Here is a 27,716-nt window from a genome sequence, read left to right on the forward strand (position 1 = left end):
TGAATATTTACGTATTGTATATATAGTACCCGAGAATTCCTCTTCAATAGCCGTAAAATGTGAATTTTCTGAGGTTTATCTAGAATCAATAGTTGTATCCCACGCCATTCATTGATATACCAAATATAAACCCGGATAATCATACAAGACAATGTATGCCAAGATGTCACACAAAAACACAAAAGTTAATAATCTTATTAAATTATAATATTATCTATAATGCGGCCATTAATAAACCGTATACCCCGACATTATAACAAATGACAGAATAACAAAACAGTAAGCCAGGTACCTGAATACTAAAAATGAATACGTATATGAGAATTAAGCTATCGCTCCAAACAGTAAAACATTTAATTAATGTATTTTACATTAGCAAAATGTCCAGTGATGCCCAAAAAGTATTATAAGAATTAGCGATGACATTTGAAACGATGCAATTCTTACAAAAATATCGGATTCGTTCATTTGCTTCTATTTTTCTTGACTTCTGCACGAATTTTAACAAACAAGTTTACGCGTTGATTGAACAGTTTTATGTCGGCCATCTATAGATTCATATATTACAACTTACAATATACTAACGAATAGATAAACAAATAGTTCCTAGAAAATCTCTAACGGAGATACAGAAAAATAGAAAAGGAAAGCGAATCTATTGTTACTATAACCGATTTTGATTGACAAGTCTTAAACAGTCAGCCACTGTGAGTTGGGCTGACTATTTATGTCTTATTAAATAGTGTAAGATTGGCACAATCTTTGATTTCGTTTTAGTTGTCATTTGACACCTGAAATTATACTGAGCTTCAGCTGAGACAGCCCAATGCAAAAGAAAAGTTCGCGTTTTATCGCACTAATGTGAGTATTGCGTAAGTAAACACTGAGCAAAGTCTTAGTACGTTCTACAGGTCAGCCTTAATCGTTAGTTCACTTATCTGATAAAGAATCTAAGAAAATCTCCCTTCATTCAATCAAAGAAAGTAGTCTCTTTCCTAAGTCCAAAGAATATAAAATAAAGTTTCACTTATCATACATTCCTACTAGTGGAATATATTTGTATACAAGCATACCAACCAAAGGACATGCGTTGTGAAATATAATTCGTTGAACATCATAAACATTCACTAATGAAACAAAGAATCCAATTCGTGCACCAACAGATAATGACAACCTTAAATAGTGTTACGACAATAAAATCAAAACATCGATAAATTAATAATAGCAATTTATTACGCTGTGCAAATGACATTGGACTGGAGCTACTTTATGACTACCAAAATATACGAACAAAAAAGATAATTGATTAATCTCATAAATTATAATCGATTTTTAAATATGCTAATAAGTGAATCGATTAATCGAAATATCGGTCATCCGAATCGATGTCGAGACTTGAAGTGCATTTAGATAAACGGGCGGTCGCATAAAATCAACTCCTTACCCTAATCGAATTAGTCGAAGATAGCCATCTATACGATTTAACACATTTTGCATTCTTTTGTCGAGCGACTAATAAACCTGGCAGGTAGCGATCCGAGCTTCCAAGCTCAATGTTAAGACCTCTATACACTGAGAGACAGAAACGCTGCGTACTATTTATGTTGTTTTAGATTTTTGTAATAAGTCATTAACTTTCACTCTAACTTAAATAAATAACAAAATACGATAATTGTCTAAAAGTAGAACCGAGGTTATGATAAATTGATTCTTTTCTTTAATTTTTGCGATGTTTTATAAAGGTATATAATGGTATTACTATTATTGTTGTAAAAAAAACAGGAAGTAGACACTGATCAAATGCAAACATACTGGGATTCATTAGTAATTCAACTAACTTTTTCTTATTAAATATGCTAATATGTCCATAAGATAGCATTATGTCAAGTCTAAAATAATCATATTACATTTAAAATAGGCTCAAACTGTTTCAACAATCCTCGTTGAGATTTGTTTTTAATTTTCTGTATCTACAACTACAACAAACTTACTTGAGTTTCTATCTTTCGTCTCTTTTTAAGCAAAAAAATTTAATCAAACTCAATACATCACATTTTTTTATTGGTTTATCTACAATCAATCTTAGACTAGAATCAGATATAATGCCAGTTATTGAATTTATTAGTACAGGTACTAATTTTTTCACCACAAATGAACAGGCGATCTTATATTTTTACCGCTAAGGTATCGCAACTAGTAGATTTAGTGTGTACTAGGCTTAATACCTTAAATGTTGATGAACTCATCTATTCGATTTTGGTTTCACGTTTCAATAAAATGTTATTAGTAATAAAATATGTGGGTGCGTGATGATTAAAATAATGAGACAGGAGTGTATCATGAATAATATTAAAAAAGATACAAACGTAATTTAAAAGGGATTCAGATTTCGATGACTCCTTTAGATTCAAAATCATTTAGCATCAAATTGAGAAATTCTGTAGTTTTTTGCACATTAACTGATTGCATGTTAGTTTTAACGAAAAATAAAACAGTAAGGTAAAGAGCAATATTTTTTTTATGGGATTGAGGGACAAGATTAGCAGGACATTCAGCTGATGGTAATTGATACGCCCTGCCCGTTACAATGTGCAAGTGCCACTCAGGATTCTCGAAAAACCCACTATTTCTGAGCGGCACTACAATTGCGCTCGTCACCTTGAGACTTATGAAGTTAAGTCTCATTTGCCCAGTAATTTCACTAGCTACGGCGCCCTTTATATACACAGTAATGTATGTTGTTATGCTATTTTGTTAGGTGTGCCGTTCGAACCCAGGCTCCTTGGCCAACTTGCTTGAGAGCAGTAGTTGAAATTAATGGTTCAACAAAAACCATATTCCGCGGCCGTCTGTAATGCGACATGCGCAATGAGAACGAAAATAATTGAGGTAATAAATAAATAAAATAAAGTAATAAAAGTTTCACAAAAAAAATATCAGATCTACTTATAAAAATTACAGACTGGTTGAAGCTACGATAAGAAGTAAATGGAAACTAAAATAATTTAATTTCTAATTTAATTAATACATAAATTATTTCAACAATACACAAAAAGATTCAAACTTTGACGGCCACTTAATGATGATTATTTGTGTTAGTTGGTTTGTCTGTTTGCTAATTTATTATCTAACTATTTGAACGTGGTTCACTGATGTGAAAAAGTTAACATATGAGCTATTTATCGCAACTAGCCGTCGCGCCTATTTTCTGTATTATGACGCTGGATTCAAGTTCTTTATGACTGTTCGAAATTTGAATTTCTTCGCAGGTGTATATAGGTTCCCTCGCGTTATTTTGCTGCGCCGTACAAATTGTCGCTAATAAATTGTACATATTCAAATTCAATATTTTACTTCAGGATAAGATTTAATCACTTATTAAACGTCAAACATTACCACCCATTTAAAAATATATGCCTCAGACCTGAGAAGAACGGACGCAAGAAACTCAGAGGGCTCCTTCTTTTTTTTTAATTAAATTTCGCCACAATATGATTTCGTACGGTAAATTATTATTAAATAGCCTAAAGGTGGACTTTTCATTCCCAATTCGTGGTAAAATTAAGAGTCATCTACGTCGTAGTAACCTAGTAATTATTTTGTATTTTGTACATTTCCTGGGATCATGTTCTAAAAGCATATACATAATAATAATAATGATAATGCCCTTTTATTTCTTAATATAACGTAAAATTAAAAAATATACATTTATATAATAGTTCAGGCCGCTGCTGGGTATAGGCCTCCTCCAACAATTTTGCAGGTTCTACTTGACTTTCCTTTCTGAGTCAAGTTTTCTCCAGCAATTTTTATGATCTCATCAACCCACTGTTCTTTAGGACGTCCTCTGGCTCTCTTGCCTCGTGGTCCAGACCAATTGGTGTCCAGCTTTGTCCACCGTCCATCTGTTCATCTGACGTTCACATGACTATTCCCACTTCAGTTGTTTCATATGCTGAAGGGCATCTATCACTTTCGTTTTATTGTGTATGTTTTCTGATTTTTTCTTGTCCTTCAGCTTTATATTCATAACACATAATATACATTGCCTTCAAAAGACTTACTAACTCTACTTAACCCAGTATATAACCTAAATACATGGTACGGCCGGATCATGGGACAGTCCGGTGGGCCCCTCGCTCTGATTGGTCCGGTGTCGTACTCGGGACGGTAATAACAATTATTTTTTGCGGTGGACAATGGGACATACCATCCAATATGGTCAGCGGACCGTTATGACGCGGTCTGGTAGCGACCAGACCGCGTCAGATGGTTCAGCCGTAACAAATCCGAACATGTTTTTGTCGTAGCTCTCGACACTAGGAGGTTAACTAAATTAAAAAATATATACGTTTAGATTCTGTGGATTGTTTTTGATAAAAAAACACAATATGATTGGGAAGAAAGCTTCATTTTGGCGCTAGTGCATGGTTTCTGTCTGATAACATACACATAAAAAATTGTATTTTTCTCGTTCCGATAGGTATTTATCGCTTCTTCTAAACATTAGAAATATTAGACTTACTATTATTAAACATTATTATTATTATTATTTTGAGTACCAACCTCTCATGAGTATATTCCTCATACTTCTTCTCTGTGTAGTACAGTTCCAACGTCTGTTTCTAAACTGATGAGCACACTCGGTTGCTCCAAGCGAAACTCCTCGACTGATCTCCTTCAGAAGACCAGTCTCGTTTCTGCAGATTTGGGCTAGGCGACCCTTGGTGCGACGGTTCTTCTTGCAGACCATGCGGGGATCTAGGATCACAGCGCTGCCAGACGCCCTGTCAATGATACTTGTTGTTACTATTTACTTATATACCAGTAGGAGGCTCCTTTGCACAGGATGCCAGCTAGATTATGGGTACCACAACGACGCCTATTTCTGCCGTGAAGCAGTAATGTGTAAACATTATAGTACTTCGGTCTGAAGGGCGCCGTAGCTAATTAGCAAATGAGATTAACATCTTATGTCTCAAAATGTCGAGCGCAATTGTAGTGCTCTTCAGAATTTTTGGGTTTTAAAGGAATCCTGAGCGGCACTGCATTGTAATGGGTAGAGCTTATCAATTCAATTCGATTTCAATTTCAAAATATCTTTATTAACAAGTAAATTAAGTTATGTACAAAACCAGTGTAGGTAGATCCTAGTAGTTATCGTGATTTTAGGTATTGTTTTGTGGCCTACTTAGGCCTAATAAAAACATATAAAACAGAATAAATTCATTACATGGTAAACAAACGTTGTTAAGTATCATAATTATTAATTCAGCAATGATTTTTTATTCTATGTACAGTCCTTAGACACAGCATTACATTTTATATCACTGACAAAATCATCTCTCATATCAATTACCATCACCCGAACGTCCTACTCGTCTCATCCTTATTGTCATAAAAAAATGATTTGATTTACTTGATTAATAAATGATTTGAGTTTTCTTTAGTGTTTATTCCGCCAATATTTGTCCCTAAACAAAATTGTCGCAAAATCTGGCACGAGACAGTCTCTTTTGGCGAGACAACACGTCCTAAGGATGCCTCGTGTAGAGGCGAAACACGTGTCGAATTACTTAGGGACAAATATTAACACTAAAGAAAACTCAAATCATTTATATAATTATGGATTTCTGCAAAGTAACGCCTACTTCAATAATAAAAAAATCTTACTTGGTTATAATATAATCGTTTTGCTTCATGCAAAACTATATATAAATATGGGCTGAAGACAAATGCGAACCCATACAGGCTGAAACCAGCTTGTGCATATTCTGCTATGCTGTAAAGTAAAGGGGTACCTCAAAGAAGAGGATATAACCCAGAATCCTTCCACTAGTCAAAATGTGAAATTCAACCCAAAATTATGTTGATGTCTGGCATTATATCTTTAAGATTACTTGCCTCGCACAGTCACATTGTGGAATGAATTACCGGCTGCAGTTTCCCTAAACCGATACGACTTAGGGACGTTAAAGCATTCTCTTAACATAAAGGCTGGCCTCACCACTTCCAATCACTATAGCCTCTTGACAGTTTGCCTCTTATATAAGGAATATAGTAGTTTAAAAGCATATTAGTTCGAACCTACTTAGTAGTTGGAGTTTGAAAAAGATAATCAGGATTCGATCTAAAACGAAAGAACAAATTAATACATAAGTCAGAATATCACAATTTGCTATTCCTACGAGTAATAAATACTCTTGTAGTACAAAACACTACCTTGTATTCAGTCCAGTTCACATGAACGGACCCCATTATCGTGCTGCCACTGTGAATGAAGTTAATTTTAGCGTGTTTATTTTACATTATTAAACGTCATCTCAGCTTAAGAGTTTCATCGAGTAACACGTTGTCAATTTATATAAGGTAGAATAGATAAGATCTCTTGATTAAGATATTGCTATTCATTTTCGGCGGATTTATCTTAAGATATATCTTCTACCAATATACCCGATTACATTCATTGAGAGCTTAACTGTTTACTGAAATAGGGGAATTTTATGATACCGTAATCATGTTGCATTTTTTTTATGAAAGTAAGGGTCGTCCCTTCGTTAGATTCGTATCTAGCAGGACGTTCAGTTGATGGTAATTGATATGCCCTCCCATTACAATGCCTTGTCGCTCAGGATTCTTGAAAAACACAAACATTTTGAGGGGCACTACAATTGCGCTCTTATTCAAGGTAAGGAGCACAATTGTACGCCCTACACATTACAATGCAGTGCCGCTCCGGATTCTTGAAAACCCATAAATTCTGAGCGGCACTACAATTGCGCTCGTCACCTTGAGACATAAGATGTTAAGTTTCATTTGCCCAGTAATTGCACTAGCTACGGCACCCTTCAGACCGAAACACAATAATGCTTAAACATTACTGCTTCACGGCGGAAATAGGCGCCGTTGTGGTACCCATAATCTAGCCGGCATTCTGTGCAAAGGAGGCTCCCACTAGTAAAAACCCAACTAACCCTATATAACCAAGTAAGCCCTGTTTGTCCATCATATCGCCTGACTGAACTTTTTAAAGATTGTTTATTGTATTGTTTCTATAGTAATATTAGCAAATAATAAAAAACTCTCCAGTAATCCAATCAATATTTTCCAGTTATTTTTTATTATGTAATAGAAATAATAAAATTGTAGGTAATAGGAGCTTCAATATCAACTAGCCGTTTTGGCTGCATTGAAACCTCTTTGGTAAGACATATATGAGTAAAACTTTTGTCACATGACAGCATTCAGAGAATGCTCAATATTGGATGGTCTGACTTTTGGTTTTCTGTTAGGTTTTAAAGTTTTAAAAAGAATATGCGACTAGCCTAAACAAGTGCATTTTGCAAAATTCCTTAAAGACAGTTTTTGAGTTTTTAACCAAAAATGAAATATTATATTTATTCTTCTTAATTTGTTAGATAATAACATTTGCAATTTTCATGTGCTTATATATATTTTTGTAAAAATTTTCTAGACGTCATTCCGAATCCATTTAAATGGCCCCTTATTTTTAAGGAGCTTTATCAAGAATTAAAAAGTTTTTGACCTTGCTGACTAGCCTATAAAAATGAACTGAAAATTGAAGTAATTTTTGAACACATTTGTATTAGAAAGGATAAAGTTAATGAACTTCCGTAAAGGAACTTTAGCCACAAAGGTAAAAAATAATGAATTGAATGCGGTTCTAAAAAGCAATTTGTTAACTTCCAAGGAATCAGTTGCATAGTTGGTGTTACCCAAAATATTGATCCATTGGCATTAATTTGATAAAATAAAATTGCTTGTTATGTTAATTAACTGACCTACAGAGGTAAGCATGCCTTGTAGTTAGAAAGAAGTTGTACTTGTTATAGAAACCGTGTTGAACCAGCATAGAATGGAGCGGGGCTTTGGGGCGAATTGTTGTGTAAAAAAGTGGATTCTAAACGATAATCGATAGCGAATATTGCTACGGTTGACCCTAGGTCAAATGCCGCAACATTGTTCTAAAGCGAAATTTACCCACAGTAAAGTGATGGTAGCTATTTGGTGGCCACATAATGCTGTAATTCACTACAGCTCCCTCAGATTCTATCAACAAATAAGAGTCACAGAGAGACAACCCCAATTTATTTTATTTAAACGAAATATATACAATTTACCGTACCAAATGTAAAAAATGTTGATGCAAGTGTTTTATTAAACGGAGAGGTGATTAAATCGGTGGAATCTGCTAAATTTCTTGGCATTACTCTGGATTCCAAATTACAATGGGGCCCCCATATTGAAGGATTGGCGAACAGACTTAGTTCTGCAGCATACGCGGTTAAAAAGATTAGACAATTAACTGACATAGATACGGCGCGACTTGTGTACTTTAGTTACTTCCATAGTATTATGTCCTATGGTATATTGCTATGGGGCAAAGCTGCCGATATTAATACAATATTTGTGCTGCAGAGCAGGGCTATTCGCGCTATTTATAACCTAGGCCAAATAAATTCAAAGAAATTAACATCTTGACTGTTGCTTCTCAATATATTCTTAATAATGTAATGTATGTTCATATGCACATAAGTGAATTTGCGAAAAACTTTCATAACCATAATGTTAACACCAGGAACAGACATAAGCTTATAATGCCTACTACTCGGCTAAGTCGAGTTAGCAAGTCTTTTGTGGGGCGATGTATATGCTTTTACAACAGGATCCCAGAAAATGTTCAAAACAAAAGTATTACGTTATTTAAAAGAATTGTTAAAAAACGTTTGTATGGTAAAGGTTACTATAACATAAATGACTTTCATAATGATACCACAGAATGGGAATGGAGCGACCGCCCTCAGTCTATTAAATAACAAGTTTAATTGTACAATGTTACTTTGTTACTATGTAAATGTTACTTTAATAGTAAAACATATTTTTGATGAAAAAAAAGAGCCCGCTGAGTTTGTTGCGCCCATTCTTCTCAGGCCTGAGGCATTCATTTTGGAATGAGTGGTAGTTTTTTTGACTTTCAATAAGTGATGTCACATCCTATTTTGAATAAAAATAATTGAATTTGAATGCAAGACCTCTCTCGGGCAGGCTCAGGAATCGGTTTTAAGTATACAGGACTTTTACTTTGAAACGAAAACTTAGTGAGGGAAAAATGTTCGATTATATAGATATATTTACAAAAAAATGTTAGTGTTTGAAAATAGCCCTAATTTTATTAACATTCGAATTAATCGTATGGTAGCAAACTTCATGAACTTTTTAGGAAAGTTCTTCGTGGATACGGTTGTAAAGTTTACTGTATTTTTTTATTACATTTAGTTTTGTCATTCAAAGACTACTGACCATACTGGGTATGGTATGGTGGGTAGTGGGATGGGTATTACAAATTCTAATGTCCCGCGTTTTATGCACTTGAGTCGTTGCAGATGTGATCAATGAACAATGAAACCAAAACCGAAATAAAGTAGTAAACAAAACAAACCCACGAAATTGCATCCAAATAAAATGATTTGAGAATCGACTTGTGATCTATTTGTGCATCACTAATTTATTTGTTTATGAAAAGAAATGTGTATCTTTTGACAAAATGGATACATAAAAATACAAATTAGCAGCGCTTTCTGTACTATGCATACCTGTATCGCGGAAAACAAGTGAACATACAATGTCAATGTCGAACTCTTCGTTCAATCAATCATTAGTCTTATTATCCGCATCTAGATGTTTCTTTTTTCATTTTCCAATAATTTTTTCATGAAGTATTAAGTACAGTAAATTATTACCCAAATGAAATGAAACATTTGTGGCGTGAAGTAAAATACAACGAATGTTAAATATTTACTGTTAACCATCACAAGAGAATCAAATGATCAATTTAAAAATCAGAACGTTGCCTAATTACAGAAACAGTCATAAAAGTCGACTTTTATAACAGCTAGTGTTGTGCTCCTAGTCTGTAAATATCGATTTACGATCCGCCACGTCGATAGGTGAGAGACGAGCGCCAGGGTGTGCTGACTGATCGATTGTTTACTCGATAAGAGTTCATTGTCAGAGTATCGAGTGCGAAGCTATTTCGAATAAATTTAGACATGTCTGAAGACTACCGGGAACCGAGTCTCAGATGATATTGATCGATTGTTTTACATTTGTTTTTCGACTAACGAACTGATAATAGAAAAAAGTATTTTCAAACTAGAATGTATCTCACATTTTGTGAGAGTAGTAGATTGATGCTCACATATAGTTTTAATTGAAAATGTTCATATGAGGTACTTTGTGCTACACCTATATTAAAACAAAAGATGTAGCTTCTTTTCAAAGTAGTAACTTATATTACAGCAAATTATGCAACATTTAACTTGTCAAATATTTGTTTTCATTAATAGTAGTATTCATAAAGAAACGTTTAAGTTACCATCACTACTGTTGGATCATGCATTTCGAGCAACGCAGTAGTAACTGCAGAAAATGTACGAGGTAATCAAGCCACTATCTTATCCATTTAATATAAATGAAGAACTAGTGTTAAGATTACATCATGCTTTTAAGTGACTTAATTATACCATAATATAATGCTGAAAGTAGAAATTATCTATTGATAATGAGTGAGACTGAGCCGCCACGGTAGACAATGTAATGCTCGTTTGTGTAAAGGCGGCTAGAAACCACTACGATAGACTTGCTCGAAGAGCATAGCTGTATCTGTTATTATTAAGCTAATTTTGATATAGTTTTAATTAAGTGTAGAGAGATTTTTTCTTTTTATTCTATTTTTATTTGGGTCATTATGTAAACGTAAATAATATGTATCATCAAATATTGTAACTTGTATGACATCTTTATTATTGGCTACTGGCTATAAAATATTCTAAGAGACCGATGTTTTATACTTTATTTTAGCAACAAACAGTCACATTTATAAAAATGTTCTTATTTTAATAATTAATAGGTAAGGAGCTTGAGTGTCCACAAATTAAAGTAAAGTTTTTTATGCAGGAGGAGGACGGGCTACCTGATAGACAGTGATCACTTCTACTCACTCTCTCTTATAACACCAAGGACTAACGCAAGCCTAACGAGCCTTTTAGGTGAATTTACGGGCTTTTTTTAAAAAAAAAGCCATGTCGTATCTTCCTAGAGACACTGCCAATTAAGTCAATTCCTTAATTTGGTTGTGGTGTCAAAAAGTTACTTAAAAAATAATTAATCAAGTATTTTTTCGCAAGATTGAATAGATTTTTAAGCCAATATTCCACGGAAAAATCCTAAAAAAATCAAACAAACGTCCACTGTCTGTTATAATTCAACATGGCTCTTCGAAAGCTATAAAACGAGGAATTCGCTCACAATTAACAGACTTGTGCGTCTCAATTACCGCCCGTCCATGTAGTTTACAGGAAAGAGTTTTCAATCAAGAATTTAATTAATGTAAACAGCCAGTGGTAGCCTCGCTTCAAGACAGTAAAAGTCGTGAGCAGACTGAGTTATGAACAGCACACGCGGATTGCAAGACTGTAGGAAATTATTTTATTAACCCCACACACTGTGTTTACGTGTTAGTCAATGTTTCGTCATAGGAATGTAGCTGATTCTGAGGAACATGACGTGGTATATGTAGAAAAAATTAAAGCATTTGTTATATTGACGTAGTATTAAATCGATTGATTGTTGACAAATCGAGTTTTGGCATTATTGGTAATCTCCGCTCCTGACAACAATTATAAATTTTATCACTGAGGAAATTCACACGGTTTTTTTATGAAAATAAGGGACGAGACGAGCAGGACGTTCAGCTGCTGGTCATTGATACGCCCTACCCATTGCAATGCAGTGCCGCTCCGGATTCTTGAAAAATCCATAAATTCTGAGCGGCACTACAATTGCACTCGTCACCTTGAGACATAAGATGTTAAGTCTCATTTGCCTAGCAATTTCACTAGCTACGGCGCTCTTCAGACCGAAACACAGTTATGTTTACATATTACTCCTTCACGGCAGAAATAGGCGCCGTTGTGGTACCCATAATCTAGCCGGCTTCCTGTGCAAAGGAGCCTGGTGAAGACGAAATGGGCTCTCTTGAGATTAATTATACACATAAATATATTTATATACAAATAATTTATTATTTATATATAAATATAATATTTATTATTACATATTACATACATTATAATTATTACTCATATAAATGTCCACAAAGAGCTAACAGCTTCGTAGACCGCTTCCTTCTTCTTCTTATTTCTGTTTATTTAAATTCTTATTAATACCCAGGACAAATTTTTCTTTCACAAATCTCTCAAAACTTAAGCTTAAATCCAGTTTGTATAACGGATTTTGACAAAAACGACCAAATATTTCAATTTCAAATTTCCCCTTGGGTTAGTTTAATTAGTTAACATTGTAAGAGGATGTTTGTAATATATTTACTTATTATAAGCCCTCGGGATTCAATTTAGATCACAATATTGTCAATTTTTTTAACATTTCTAGGAAAACTTAAAAACACAAAATCGAAAATATTGATTGGTTTTTAAAAAATGAGGCAATTACACAAACTGCTATGGTACACATTTCTTATTCCGTTATTTAATGCAGTCTACATGAGCTCCTCTAGGGCACTGTATCCATTATGCACCAGTTCCTGGAGTATGCTAGTCTTGTAGTCTACCAATCGCAGGTTTGGTCTCTTATTCATCCGACTCCGTTGCCTAAAGCATTTCTGACAAAAACATTAATAATAAAAAGCCGAAATTATAAGCATAGGCTATTCGTTCTGAACTGTATCAGACCCATTTCCCAGAGTTCAGATATCCACTTCGATTTCCACGTTCCTGACCATTATATAGTACTCTTGTACTGGTCCATTTACAAACATCCCCAATCTGGTTGTGACACGCTTTTTACCAACACTTTCATCCTCACATTCTCAATAAATTGTTGATCAATCCGCTTTTATCTGTCCCCTTTTCATGAACAAACCTCCTTTACATATTCTTACTACTATGCTATACTGTACTATACTATATCTTCAACATGAACAATAATTTGTTATTTTTAAAGTGATATCACTTCTGGGTTTATTTAAATTAAATTTATGAACTCGTCCAACTGAGCCGACCGTTCGAGTGACACAACCTGAGAGTTGATCAAGATATACCAAGATTTATAAACAATTCATCGTTACAAATTTAATTTATTGAACAATAATGTTTAAGAAATCATGATCCATATAATAAATCTGAACTAATAATAAGACCGCTTACAAATAGTTTTATTTAAATATGTATCAATCGACCGATATGCGTCTTGTATAATTTCTTGCGATGCAGAAATGTCATCAGAAATCGATTGATGACGTTGTGCTACATAATTAGCCCAACCAAAATATCTGGGCTTTGGTTGTTTGGACCTGTGGTAGCCTTTTGATTGTTTTTCAGGGATGTAGTCATTCAAACTCATTATGTCGATTATATAAAGGCGATTTATGTTATAGTTACTTCCTTTCACTTTTTGATTTACAATAATAATAAATACGTCTCTAGTTCTCTTACATACATATTTATCAACGCAAGTTTTTACACTTAGAAACTATGAAAGATTACTATTTGATGGAAAATTGCGAAAGCAACTGAATCTCGCAAGAAACTCGTCTCAAATGCCAAGCTGTTGTATATTCATTTGTTTTATATCTTAAACCTGCGTCAACTTATCATCGCGATCTAAAACACCATAAATACATGTCACGCGTAACAATCTAGGTCTCGTGAATTAAAGATTGAAATCACAAGCGTATGAGAGCCGAGCTGGTATCATTATCGACGCTTATATTAGCGGAATCAATCGTCGCTAGAGTGGCAACACAATGCTCAGTGGCTGACACATAACGACTCACGACAATCGCAACTTAAACAAACACACGTGGGACTTTCAATTCAGCGCCTAAATACTTGATAGATTTAAATTTATACTCTCATATGCAGTAGTTATACGAGGGAGGGAGCAAAATGGGGTCTTATTAAAATATTCTTCTTTATTGACTTGAAACTTGAAAGTAGGTACGTTTATTATGTTTATCAAGAAGAGGAAAGTTCCAATGGAAGTTGCGCGAAAGAATCAATACCGTTTCAATCCATCTTCTTAAGCCTTCTAGTTGCGCAATACTGAGCCCCTGAATTTGCCTGAATTTATATTTATGTCTTCTTCTATGATAGGTTCTCCAATATATAACTGCCAAATCTTTTGCCTAGATTTAGTCATAAGTTCACACATCATTTTTGTTTTATGCTGTTCCTACGTCAGTCGCAAATGTATTTTCATAGCATAGCTTAATACTTACCTGTAACGACTAAGAGTTTTCAATATGAGCATCCAGGGAACATCTATTACGATAATTTAGTGACGTTGCCACATTTTTACGCTGATATTATTTAGGTTTTATTGTTTTAAAATAAAAAACAAGCTTTGATAGGAAGACAAACTAAAAAATATGGAAAATACTTTATTTGCTACTAAGGTAGTAAATAAAGCCTTACCTTACTTTATTTACTAGTAGTAGATTTACATTTCTTTTGCCAGTAATGCATATGAAATTTTGCAAGACCATTGCATGCCTTTACATAGAAGAAACACATATAAAATGATAAATCAACCTAGTGGTTCTGCCAGTTCGTGTGATATTTGTACGTGGAAGTAAAGCTTGACAACCGCAATGTGGTTCAATATATCTGTAGTATTTGACTTTGTAGAATGATGTACAGTTTGGCTTTAAAAGATTTTACTACCCATGATGGTTTTGAGCAATAGTAACCAAACTTAATGAGAAATTACCGTCTATTTTGAGTATTTGATTTCAAATCCTATTTTGAAAAAAAACATTTGAATTTGTGCCTACCACAATTTTACAACCTATAACTTATATTGATGACATAAATCATAAATTGAGAATTATGGATAACCTTAAAGAGACAGTGTGATAACCATAAACTTTATTTAAAATACGTTTTAGCACATCGTAATATTATCTATATAAGAGACACGTTACTCATCATTATTAGACTAAATAATTATTGAATACGGTTACGAAATACGTCATTGAACATTTACGGTTTATTTTGGCTTCATTTTCTGTATATCTTAGTGACAGTTCTGTTGCATAAACCAAGAAAACGCCACAATTAAATTGCCACAGCAACATCGACTTTAAACATGAGGATTAAAATATAAATTTCCTCGGCTTTGAATGCTATGGAGCGCCGCCAAGTTGGTGACAAACCTGTGTCTATCTAGACGAATAAATTAGCTGTGATAAGTTGTATGTCAATTAATTATTCTTCAAAGCACCATGTGGTGAGAAAGTTGGCTAGCCGGAGAGAGGAAGTTGCTTTATGATGGACAGTCGAACTTTGTACCGATTACATGCTCTATATGATGAAAGTTCAGAACTCGAATGTGCGAAAAGTAGAGCTATTTATAATTTTGGTAACAATAATAATTTATCTATAACTTATGAAAAATACTAATACTTAATTCGTACTGTTAGTTATGATCAAATTTTATTCCGTATTATTAAGGCCTACCAAGAGCTTCCAAGAAGACCACCAGTTGGGCGCACTAGAAGTCTTAATATCTTTATGCGTTCACCACAAAGAAACAGTTTAACAAGACTTTTTGAGTTTTGATTTTATTTTCTATCATATTCTTTATCAATAAATTAATAACAATATCTATAAATGTCAATAATAGCGCAATCTACTCACACTAGACGCCTAAGAACAATAAGACACAGTTCATATCGATTTTAGGAAAGCTTTTGAAAGCCTCACGAACGAACAAAGTTACATTGAGATATTTTTTTGTCTTAAATCACAGTAGAAAACACAGGTTGTGAGTTTTATTATTAATCATAACTGCTGTTTGTCGAAGTTTTTACTTCCACGTATCGATATTATTTACTACATGTCATAATATTGTTAAGTACATTAAGTTAAATATAATTAATATTTTTCGTAAATATACACAGTAATTTATTAAAAGCAATACAATAATAACTAATGCACTTGAAAATGTCGCTTAGAGTATTTTTAATATGAATTGTAAGAAAGAATGTTAGTAAGACGTGCCAAGAAATAAGAAATGGCAAAATATTGACTTCTTTTCAGGCGAGTCTTTAAAAGCATAAAGTATAATTATGAAACGTTTAAATAGCATAAGTGGGTTGTTTTATGTTTTATCTATTTGCCTAACATTGTATTGCATTGTATGTATACCTACGTTATTTGTTAGAATGGTCTTAATGAGAATAAAGTTATTTAAAACTAAGAAAATGAAGTCGTTGACGTAAAAGTCAGATCATGACCTAGGCTAACAATATGATCGTTTGGCAGCCACAAACACACCGCTACAAATATACAGATGTTAATTAGTTGGCGATTTATGTGGGACATGTGAGTTCACGATGCGTCCTGAATGTGCTGAGAGACTTATGACACAATTATTACAATAGGTTCACTGCTGATAAATTAAAACTATAATTATTTCAGGTGAGTTTAAACTTAGTCCAACTCTTATAATAGATTGTTTATGAAGGGAGCAAATGAAGATTAAAAAGGCGTGACTGTTACTCGAGGGATTCAAAGTTCTAAAGGTTAAATGAGTGTTACTTCCGTGGTGAATACCGTACTCTTCATCACACGTGGGAATATCAATGAGCATTATAGACAATTGGATTTTAAATCAGACAATCGTGAAGTCAAATAGAGAAGTATTTGACTGTTCGTACTTTGATTGTCCGTAAATAGTTTTATTTTATGAAAATTAGACATGAGACGAGCAGGACGTTCATCTGATGGTATTGGTACGCCCTGCCCATTACAACGCAGTGCCTCTCGGAATTCTTGAATAACCCAAAAATTCTGAGCGGCACTGCAATTGCACTCGTCACCTTGAGAAATAAGATGCCCAGTAATTTCACTAGCTACGGCGCTCTTCAGACCGAAACGCAATAATGCTTACACATTACTGCTTGACGGCAGGAATAAGCGCCGTTGTGTTACCCATAATCTAGCCGGCATCCGGTGAAAAGGAGCCTCCCACTAGTAAAACTGACTGTTCGAACTTTGATTGTTCATAAATAGTATTTAGAGAATTATTAGGCACCATATTTATCTGCATAACATAAATATCCTTTTTTACAGTTGTATAAATTGCAAAGCTGTTTGTGTGGTATTTAATTAAATTTATTTGATTTCTACTAAGAATACACTGATGACCACAAAAAAAGCCATATTTTTAAACAAAAAACTCCATAGTTTGATTCCTATTGTGTATGACCGTCCGTTTTCCAATTAATCAATAAATTATACGATTTATAAGTTTATAAATATTGTATTGTGCAAAGTTCCTAGGAAATATGATGCTGACAAAAACTGCTTTGTATAGAGACTGTCAAATTAATTTTGTTCTTTTATTTAAAAACATAATTATTATAATTTGGTTTTTAGTGGTAGCTGGTACTTATTACGTCTGAGTGCTAAATAACGAACTGTTTAAGTTTATTAGGAATATATTTGGTAATTCAAACTCTAATTCTAATATTTTTATTCAAAATAGAATGTGACATCACTTATTGAAAGTCAAAAACTACCACCCATTCCAAAAAGCCACATACCTGAGAAGAATGGGCGCAACAAACTCAGCGGGCTTTTTTTTTCATCGAAAAAATATGTTTACAAAGTAATATTGTACAATTAAACTTATTATTTAATAGCCATAGAGGGCGGTCGCTCCACTCCCAATCTTTGGTATCATTAAGAATTTATGTTATAGTAATATTTACCACACAAACCTTTTTTAATAGTTCTTTTGAATAACGTAATACTTTTGTTTTGAACATTTTCTGGGATCTTGTTGTAAAAGCATATACATCGCCCCACAAAAGACTTACTAACTCGAGTTAACCTAGTAGTAGGCATCATAAGTTTATGTCTGTTCCTGGTGTTAACATTATGGTGATGACAGTTTCTAGCAAATTCACTTAAGTGCCTATGAACATACATTACATTATGTTATGTTTTTAAAGTGATAACCCTCACTTCTAGGATTAATACACAAATAAAATTTGAAAAACAGAATTTTATGAAAGATGGCGGCATTCAAACCCACGACCTCCGGCGTTCCGTGCCGGTGCTCCAACCAACTGAGCTAACTGTTCGAGTACCGCCCCGTTATAAAATTCTGTTTGCTTTGTTCAACTCTCAGGTTGTGGCTTTCTTGTACAGGATCCACTTTACAGTTGATAACCTGCTCAACCCCAATATTTGCATATTAGGAAATTGACTTGAGATGTTGCTCTTGTAAATGTAAACAATATGTTAAGTTTTAAAGTGATAACCCTCACTTTTAGGATTAATACACAAATAAAATATCTACAGGATACAACCTGAGAGTTGAACAAAGCAAACAGAATTTTATAATGAGGCGGTACTCGGCCAGTTAGCTCAGTTGGTTAGAGCACCGGCACGGAACGCCGGAGGTCGTGGGTTCGAATCCCGCATCGTTCATAAAATTTTGTTTTTCAAATTTTATTTGTATACGTTACATTATCAAGAATATATCCTGGATATACAAGATGACATCTGTTGCTCATTAAGCTGTTGTAGTCGATATAAAAGAGGAAGACAAACGAGTTACGAGCCCGAGTCACTTGAAGTCACTAAGCTATCGTCCTGCTCTGCTGATGACCCCCAGTTTCTTCGAAGGCTATTTTTTTATGACAATAAGGGATTAGTCGAGCAGGACGTTCAGCTGATTTGGCTTTGCATAATTTTTTTTATTAAAAGGGGGCAAATGGCCAAGAGACTAATGTATTAGAATTGTTTAGGCAACGAACATCTGCAAGAGTCGGGGTCAAGAGATGCTCTACCACGCTTTAAGTTGGAAGTATATAGCACGAGGATTAAACATTAACTTGTTGTTATGCCTACTACTTGGTTAAGTCGAGATAGTAAGTCTTTTACAGGGCGATGTATATGCTTCTACAATATGATCCCAGAAAAAGTTCAAAACAAATGTGTTACGAAATTTAAAAGAATTGTTGAAAACGTTTGTGCGGGAAAGGTTATTATAGCATTAACCGATTTTCTTAATGATATTACAGACTGGGAATGAAGCGAACAACCTCATTATTTATTGTATTGTTATTTAGTATTATTTATTGTACGATATTACATTGTAATCCATATTTTTATAAAAAAAAGAGTCTGAGGCAGTCTATTTTGACTGGTTGGTAGTTTTTGACATTAAATAAGTGATTTTGAATTTTATTTTGAATAAAAATATTTGAATTTGAATATTGATTCCACAATTGTGCGAGACAATACGTTCCTTGCAAAACGCACAGTTGTGGAACGCCTAGAGAGAACATGATGCGGTGGGAATATTGATGTAATGTCGGGTGAATTCGGTTGCTGGTATCAACAGATGACTTTGTATTTGGAAATCACTCGAAATATCGTGAACCCCAATACTAGGCAATGATGACAATACTAGGAAATGTGATAAGTGAACTGATTTTTTTAAATTGATAAGACGACTGGTTAAATTGATCAAGGGTAATATTACCCCGATCTGCAACCTTTTCATGAGACGGACTCTATGGAAGATAAAAATTTCTTCCGACCCTCGTCGGCGATTTCCAGTGACAGCCATGCAGCTGGTGTATACTACATTTTCAGTTCTGTCAATGGTATAGCAATGCATGGAACATATTGGATGCATCCAACATATCACTGATATTGACGACCCATATAGCCAAATGGTTAGTGACCGGTTAGTGAATGGTGACTGACCACTAAGCTAGAGGTCCCAGGTTCGAATCCCGGTACGTGCAATCATTTATATGATGAATATTAATGTTTCTTTCCGAATAAAGGATGTTTACAAGTATTTATGTATGTTGTAAGTATATTGTATTAAATATATCGTTGTCTTGTACCCAGGCTATGGTTAGTTTGGGGCAAGATAATTTGTGTAAAAGTTTGTCAATATTATTATTATTATATTGACAACGACTTAAATGCTAAGCCCAGTGAGAAAGCTTGTCTACTTGCTAAAATCTTTCCTAATCTATGGATATTAGACATGTCTGATCCAAGGCCTTATAAGACGTTATATCCAGATTAATTTCGAAGACTTCTTCTTTTAGTCAAATTTACCAGAACTCAGAAAAACTGTTGGTTGTTGATCATCAGCGTAGTTCAAGAGGTGGCGGTTGATATCTATGTGATTTTGAAGAGCAACGAAGTGATAGGCTGTAGATAGCAGGTAAGAGTGAAGTAACTGTTGAAGAAATGCCATTCATTCCACTCAATTTATTAACATCTAAAGAAAGTAGAGCTGACCTGTTTTCAGTCTGATATGAACTTTAGGCATAGAGCTCGCCACTCTATATAGATAGTATATTTTACAAGCTTACAAACACTCTTCTATACATTGTCCGAGTGCCAAGGCTTTGACACTAAGCTACTTTCAACTACATGGCAAAACATTTCTAATCACCAAGTTATGGACAAATTAATGATGTTCCCAGCAAAGATCGAACCTACACCCCGTTGCTAGAAAGGCAGACCTATATCGCACAACTATTGAGATAGTATACCAATTCAAACTGAACAAGAACATACCGTTACAATATAGAGCTATTTATGAAATAGGGAGGACAAAATAGTCGACAGTGGTATATTGTGGAACTAGTTCACTTAGCACCGTACCTCGGAGTTAGTGCGATGCCCTGTCGCACACCGTGCGGGCCGCCCGCGCATGTTTGTCCATCGCTTAGCGTGCTATCGCTAACCGATGTGTCGTTGTGAAGCAGAGCATCAAAGAACAAGACGCTAGGAAGCGCAGAAGCGGCATATATGTTTAGCAGGGACGCGATTTTGTGCGCTCGAATTTATGTACATTATTATATATACTTATGTATTTGTTTCAACCTAAATATATATAATTATGCTTAATCAAATTCAAACAAAATAATCGGGAGAAATAGTGTTGTGTGACAATTATTCTCGACCTAAAATCGATACTAAGGAATCACCGACAGTAGCAGTAGTATTACTTAATTGTATGTGTGGTTGAAAAGGAAGCAGCCGTCGCCAATCCGTTTAATGGATGAAAAATATTTTATTAAAGTGAAACTTTTATTACATCGTCTCAAACATTTTAGTCTGTGTGTTGCATGTCGCGTGACGGTCGGGCGGCCCCTATAGTTCGCAGCAGCTGACCGTGTAGTGTATAGACTTATATATATAATAATTTTTAGTTAAATGTCTATAATGTGAAAAAAAGTTTCACTTTTACGGTAGTTTCATAAAACCACCCATTCCATTTTATTATTAAGATTAGGGTGACTTAATGTTTTCTGTCTATATACTATAATTACATAAAAATTCAACCTCAATTCAAAACAGATCTTTGGCACGTGTTTTAACAAGAATTAATTAACCTATTTTTATAATCAGTATTTATGTTCGATAATACATTTATGGCTCTTGCCAGTATTATTCCGCCCTTAAAAACTTTTATTTATTCCAGATACTGTCAAGAGAATTGGCACGCCTATTCCTGCCGTGAAGCAGTAATGTGGAAGCAAATGAGACTTAACATCGTATGTCTCAGGGTGACGAGCGCAGTTGTAGTGCCACTCAGAATCCTAAGCGGTACTGCATTGTTGGTCCTGCTCATCTTATCCCTTATTTTCATAAAAAAAAGACAAGTACAGAACATAACGGAAATCACTTGCATTATATCTAAAAAATCTATGGAAATAAGAAGCACATTGTTTTTTTCAATTTTTTCTGAGCCTTGTTTCTGTATTAAACTCCATAAGTCATATCATTTCATAATTATATAAAGTTCATATCTGCAGAATAATCTTTGACATACAATTCAGTGCTTCATTGTGCGTAGCGTAGAGCGCCTCAACAATTATCGCGGAGGACCAATATGTGTACAAACTGCACTCCTGCTAAATATAGTATTTTATAATATTTATTGGATATTTCCTACGAGAAATGCTTTCAAGGTGATGTCACTCGAACAAAGATACCCACCCACAACTTGTAGACTACATTGAAGGTAAATTAAACAATACTAATGATCAACTTATTACATTAAAGAAGTGAGACTTCAAATAAAAAGGTTTTGATTTGATTGATTTTAATTTTTGATTGGTTTGATTTTATTTGACGCTATCTTTAGTTGGTGTTAGTTGAATCGGACTCGTAATCATAAATCATTTATACGTCTAGATATACTGTGAAAGCTGTGAAAACGTCGAAACAAAGTGGGGTTAACAGTGAACCTCTATTTTGAGCCATATACGCACACTAACACAAAATGTCATACAAATCGCGAGTGGAAGACGTAGCTTCTCACGCACACTAATGTAATAAACCTGGCCTATTTTCATCGGTTGTCTAGCAGCAAGAGGCTTCATATTTTCATATTTATAAGATCTCGCAATATTTTCAGTAGGTACTCAGGGTTATATGCTATGAGCAAATCTTCGCTTAGTGATTTTTTACATGAATATGTCTTCAAATTTGCTTTAATAGTGCGAAACAATGCAAAAATTTAATAATAGCAATGTATGGGTATTCAGCTTGGGATTGTAGCTACATATCTATCATCGCCATCCAAAGTTTAATTATACGTACCATTCGATAGACAAAGAATCAAAGAAATTGTAACACTAAGTGAGGATTGTAATTAATTGCGCCTGGTAGAGGGAAAACCACTCCTTTTACGAGGTATTTTCGTTGCTTCATATAGCTTAAGCTTAGAAGAAGACTTTGACAATCTACGACGCTCGTTTTTATTTCAAGCATCAGGCTCTCATTGAAATCTATCGAATGCGTTTTCAGTAATACTATGTGATATAATTATTTGATGATTATTTCGGGTTTTATATTAAAAAAGTACCTAATAATAAAAAATATTACGATGATGGTCAAAGCTCATCAATTGGCCAAAACAAAATATAAAGATTTGGATTTGGATTGGGCTTCTCAAAATCAACCTAATGATACCCATAAATCTGCTGGCAAGAACGTGAATAGTTGAAGTACCCCAGCGCATGAACGACCACGGTAGAAAGGCAAGCTAGATTTATTTAAAAAAAGTATGTGCATACTTATGTACGTACACAAGAGGTAATACTTGTTTAGCGTAAAAAAGCTGAAGTATGAAACAAATGGTCTAGTTGACCAGCTAACGTCAGGTTGCTGAATTTCATCATCATTTCTTGAATCACTTTATATATTATATTGTAATTGAAATTAAATCATGAGCAGATTTTGTTGCATCAGTTTACATATTATATTGTAATTGAAATGATTTGTAAAGCAATGAGAATCTAAATCTTGACTTAAAAGATTGGCAATAAGTTTCTTGCTACTTCTTCTCATTAGCTCAACCCTTTACGAAGCTTAGTGGTAGATTCAATAGGAAAAAAAATTTTTTTTGACATTCATATGTGTTTCCGTGACCCACATGAATAAAGTGATTTTGAATTTGAGTGACGAAAAATCGTAAATATCACTCTGGATTTTTTTTCCTAATGCGCCAAAAGAAATATAACTTAAGAAATGTATATATAGCAATTGAGTTAATAAAGGAAGACTATGTATTTGTAAAGATTATTTTGAAAATGCTGCAGAAATTTCATTTCCAGACTAATCTTGTAACTTATACAGGTTAAACTCAGCTGCATAAATGATTTTCAGCCATTAAAATGGCCCATATACTGGGTACATTAAAGGTATCTATTTCGGATTCAATTTTTACCAACAAACACCGTACAAATAACACTTAAACAGTCCTAAAGTATTTCATAAGTTTAAACGTTGACAAAAGACGACTTTCGGGTCCAATTCTGTACGACAACAAACACTAACATGAGCATCTATGATGCGTTCACTAAAACCTTGCGACAACATTGCTCATCCTCATACAACTTTTAAAAGTGTTTACTCACCACAATGTGACAGAACTATCTCTAACCATTGCTGGATGTTGACAAATGTGAAGCCAACCTTCAGCATGCGGTCGCAGCTTACCTATTCCAAGAGGGACAGAGTTGAGATTTGTTTAGCTAGTTTGTTCAGGTGTTGTAGTTGTAATGGGTGTTTATATTTACAGTTAGGTCGTCATGGCATCGCTAATCGTAACGAGTCGCGAGTTAGCGCCTTGCCTGGTGTTCGCAAACATTTTCATTCATTGTCACCCCTTGAATGAATATCAAACCAGGTTTATACGAGGGGAGGTCAAAAAGTTCGCGGAATGACTGGGAAAAAAGATGAAATGATACATTATGTTATTTTTCCTTTTCAATATATTCCCCCTTAACACGAATACATTTTTGGGATCTGGCATATAACTTATTAATACCGTCGAAAAAATAGGTTTTGTCTTGGGCGTCAAAATACGCCGAAATCGCCGACTTGACTTCATCATCGTCTCTAAATTTTTTTCCACGCAGCTCTTTCTTCATCTTTGGGAATAAATAAAAATCGCTAGGGGCCAGGTCTGGACTGTAGGGTGGATGGCGTAGTTGTTCAAAACCGCATCGATGAATGGCAGCCGTCGCAACATGACTCGTGTGAACGGGCGCGTTGTCGTGCAAAAGGAGTACACCTTTTGTCAGTTTTCCTCTTCTTTTTTCTTTAATAGCTTCTTTTAATCGGTCCAATAGGGAAGCGTAGTACTCTCCCGTTATAGAAACACCACGTTCTTTATAATCGATCAAAAGAATACCTTCAGTATCCCAAAAAATAGTCGCCATGATCTTTCCGGCCGATTGCGACACTTTAAATTTTTTTGGGGGTGGTGTGCCTTTTTTGTGCCACTGCATCGACTCCTGCTTTGACTCAGGCTCATAGTGGTGAACCCAAGTTTCATCACCGGTTACAATTCGGGCCATAATTTCTTCCCTAACTTCTCCACAGCGGTCCAAATACTCGCGGGAACAGTTGACGCGCTCACGTTTTTGCAGCGGCGTGAGCATTCTCGGGACCCACCTTGAACACACTTTACTCATGCCAAGATGTTGATGAAGAATATTTAAAATTGTGGTTTCTGATACTCCAACTGATGCTGCAAGTTGTTTCTTCTTCAACCTTCCGTCTTCCAATACAAGTTTTTCAACTTTTTCAATGATTTCCGGCGTAGTGGCCTCAATGGGCCGTCCAGGTCGAGGATCATCTTCAATTGACTCCCTTCCTTGCTTGAAAAGGCCGTGCCATTTGTAAATCATGGTTTTACCAGGAGCAGAGTCTCCGTAAACAGCTAACATCTCTTGCAAAATAGTTTGAGGCGTTTTTCCTTGTTTGGTGAGGAACTTTACGACGGCGCGATGTTCAATTTTCTCCATAGTGGCTAGTTTGTTCCCGATTTACTTGTTCACTCGTTTGTAACTCGAAAGCTAATGACCCAATTAGGCTAGAAATTGGCATATATAGTAATTATGAGTTACTCAAGTAGCGGCTACCTGGAGGAGCGACCTCACCCCCGCCAACCCCGCCATTCCGCGAACTTTTTGACCGCCCCTCGTATATGGTTCTGGTTCACGACTGCCTGCTTTCTATCTATCGGGTTTATAGCGATAGGATAGCAATCTAAACTGTATTCACCAGTGGGAAATTTAAAAAACATGGATAACCATTTGGGAGGCTTCATTGCACAGGATGCCGGCTAGATTATGGGTACAACAACGGCGCCTATTTCTGCAGTAATGTATGTATTACTGTGTTTCGGCCTGTAGGGCGCCGTAGCTAGTGAATTTACTGGGAAAATGAGACTTAACATCTTATGTCTCAAGGTGACGAGTGCAGTTGTAGCGCCGCTCAGAATTTTTGGGTTTTTCAAGAATCCTGAGTAGCACTGCATTGTAATGGGCAGGACGTATCAATTACCACCAGCTGAACGTCCTGCTTGTCTCGCCCCGGGAACGGCTAGTGTTTAACTACATTGTGATTGTCAATTTATAGCCACACTACTCGGAGATCAAATAAAGCCAAATAAATTAACAATAAGCTATTTAACTTGGCAGTCATTATTTTGCATTAGAAGAACGTCTTTATCGCAGATATTGCAAGAAAGAAAAGAAAAGCGTATCTATTGTTACGGTAAACAATTTTAATTCACAAGTCATAAACAGGAGCGTTGCCAGCCTTGTAATAAACTGGACGCTTTTTTATTAAGGTTCCCATGTCGTAATTTATTCCGCTCATTTCAATATTAGGTTCAAGCCTGGTTAAAGATTAGTTGAGATGGACTTACGTTAGTATTCTGTCGTCTAATATAAAGTAAACGATTACAAGGATTGTAATCGAATCCAATGCTAAGTTCGTCAATTTGTTTACTTTTTACAACTGGCGACCTCTTTGGGGCTATAATATCACTTGTCATCTTTGTAAGTGCTCCAGTTGCTAGACGCCAAATATATTTACTTGTATACTAATCTTTTGTTCTATATTAGCAGTTAATACTCTAACAGGTGCTCCTTATGTAATTTAGCAAATTTGCCCTAAGGAAAGTATAAACCAAGATTCTTGAAGTATTCAAGAAGAACAAGAAAGCATAATTCAAGAATAAAAGCAAATAATAATCATGGTATGAAGCAAAGTAAATTAAAATCTTCAAGTAGAACATCTTCGCGATAAATAGGCGACACAAGTGGGGAGGCGATGCGGTGGGGGCGGAGGACTTAAGAGTTATTAAATCATATTTTAATGATAAAATAATTATATTCTATTAGGTAAATCAAATATAAAATGAGATGGACAAAATGTGCCCCAAAGTGTGCAATAAGAATAGTATTACTAATAACATTTAAAGAAATTATGAAATATATAAATTATTAAGTTGCTACAGCAGATGTCGAAAATAAAATATTGTCATTGTTTTCTGTTATGTAGGTGTTCCTGTTAAAATTTACTAAGTGACTTTCTGAACACGTCATGCAACTTTGGTCGGAGTGAGATCGCCGTTAAATACTTGAAAAGCTTACGAAATAGTAGAATATTACGAAGTGTCCCTTCGGTACCAAGTCTACATTAAAGATACGAGATAATGGCGATCAAGTTAATCTATCAATCGTAAAATTTATTAGCTCATTACTCAACAACTGGTAGGCCGCCGAGTAAAGCGTAATCACTCAGCTCGTAAACATTTAATAACCGTACACATTTCAATCTGTCCCAGAAACACTAAATTGAATGGGAAAGCTGCTTTACAATTTTGTTGCTTACGTTCGTATGATGATGCTACGACTATTTGGCATGACTGTTTTATAACTATTTCTGTATTTATACACAAGCTGCTGTCTCCGACGACGTCCGCGTGGACGATTTAAAGTTTCCATGCCTTAACTCGTCAACCAATCGTCATTATACAAATCTCCCACACTTGTATGGAAAAAAAACACGATTTAGCGGAACTTAAGTTCTGGTAAGTTTCTTAAGTGTCTCAGCATCTTCAGCCGACGATGAACACGATCCTCAGTCACGAGGGAGAAAAGGCTTAGAAAGTTTTTTATTCCGAGTGCGATATGAATTTTAGGACGGATATACATCTCACAAATGACAGCAAAAGAAAGCTATAGAAGTAAAAGGAATGACTTGGAGATTTCTCGGAACTGTTTTAAAGGAAATTGAGATTATTTGGGAAATCCAAGATGG

General features: G+C 34.8%; 1 protein-coding gene across 1 annotated transcript in view; it reads right to left on the bottom strand.

Annotated features, from left to right (window-relative positions):
* LOC126979914 (protein Wnt-6) overlaps positions 1–27,716 on the bottom strand; it is a 67,071-nt gene that overhangs the window by 23,861 nt on the left and 15,494 nt on the right. Inside the window, exon 2 of the mRNA XM_050829508.1 lies at positions 4,567–4,787. Coding sequence (XP_050685465.1) covers positions 4,567–4,787 — 221 coding nt within the window. The remainder of the gene's footprint in view (positions 1–4,566; positions 4,788–27,716) is intronic.

Source organism: Leptidea sinapis, chromosome 4, assembly GCF_905404315.1.
Source record: "Leptidea sinapis chromosome 4, ilLepSina1.1, whole genome shotgun sequence".
Lineage (NCBI taxonomy): Eukaryota > Metazoa > Arthropoda > Insecta > Lepidoptera > Pieridae > Leptidea > Leptidea sinapis.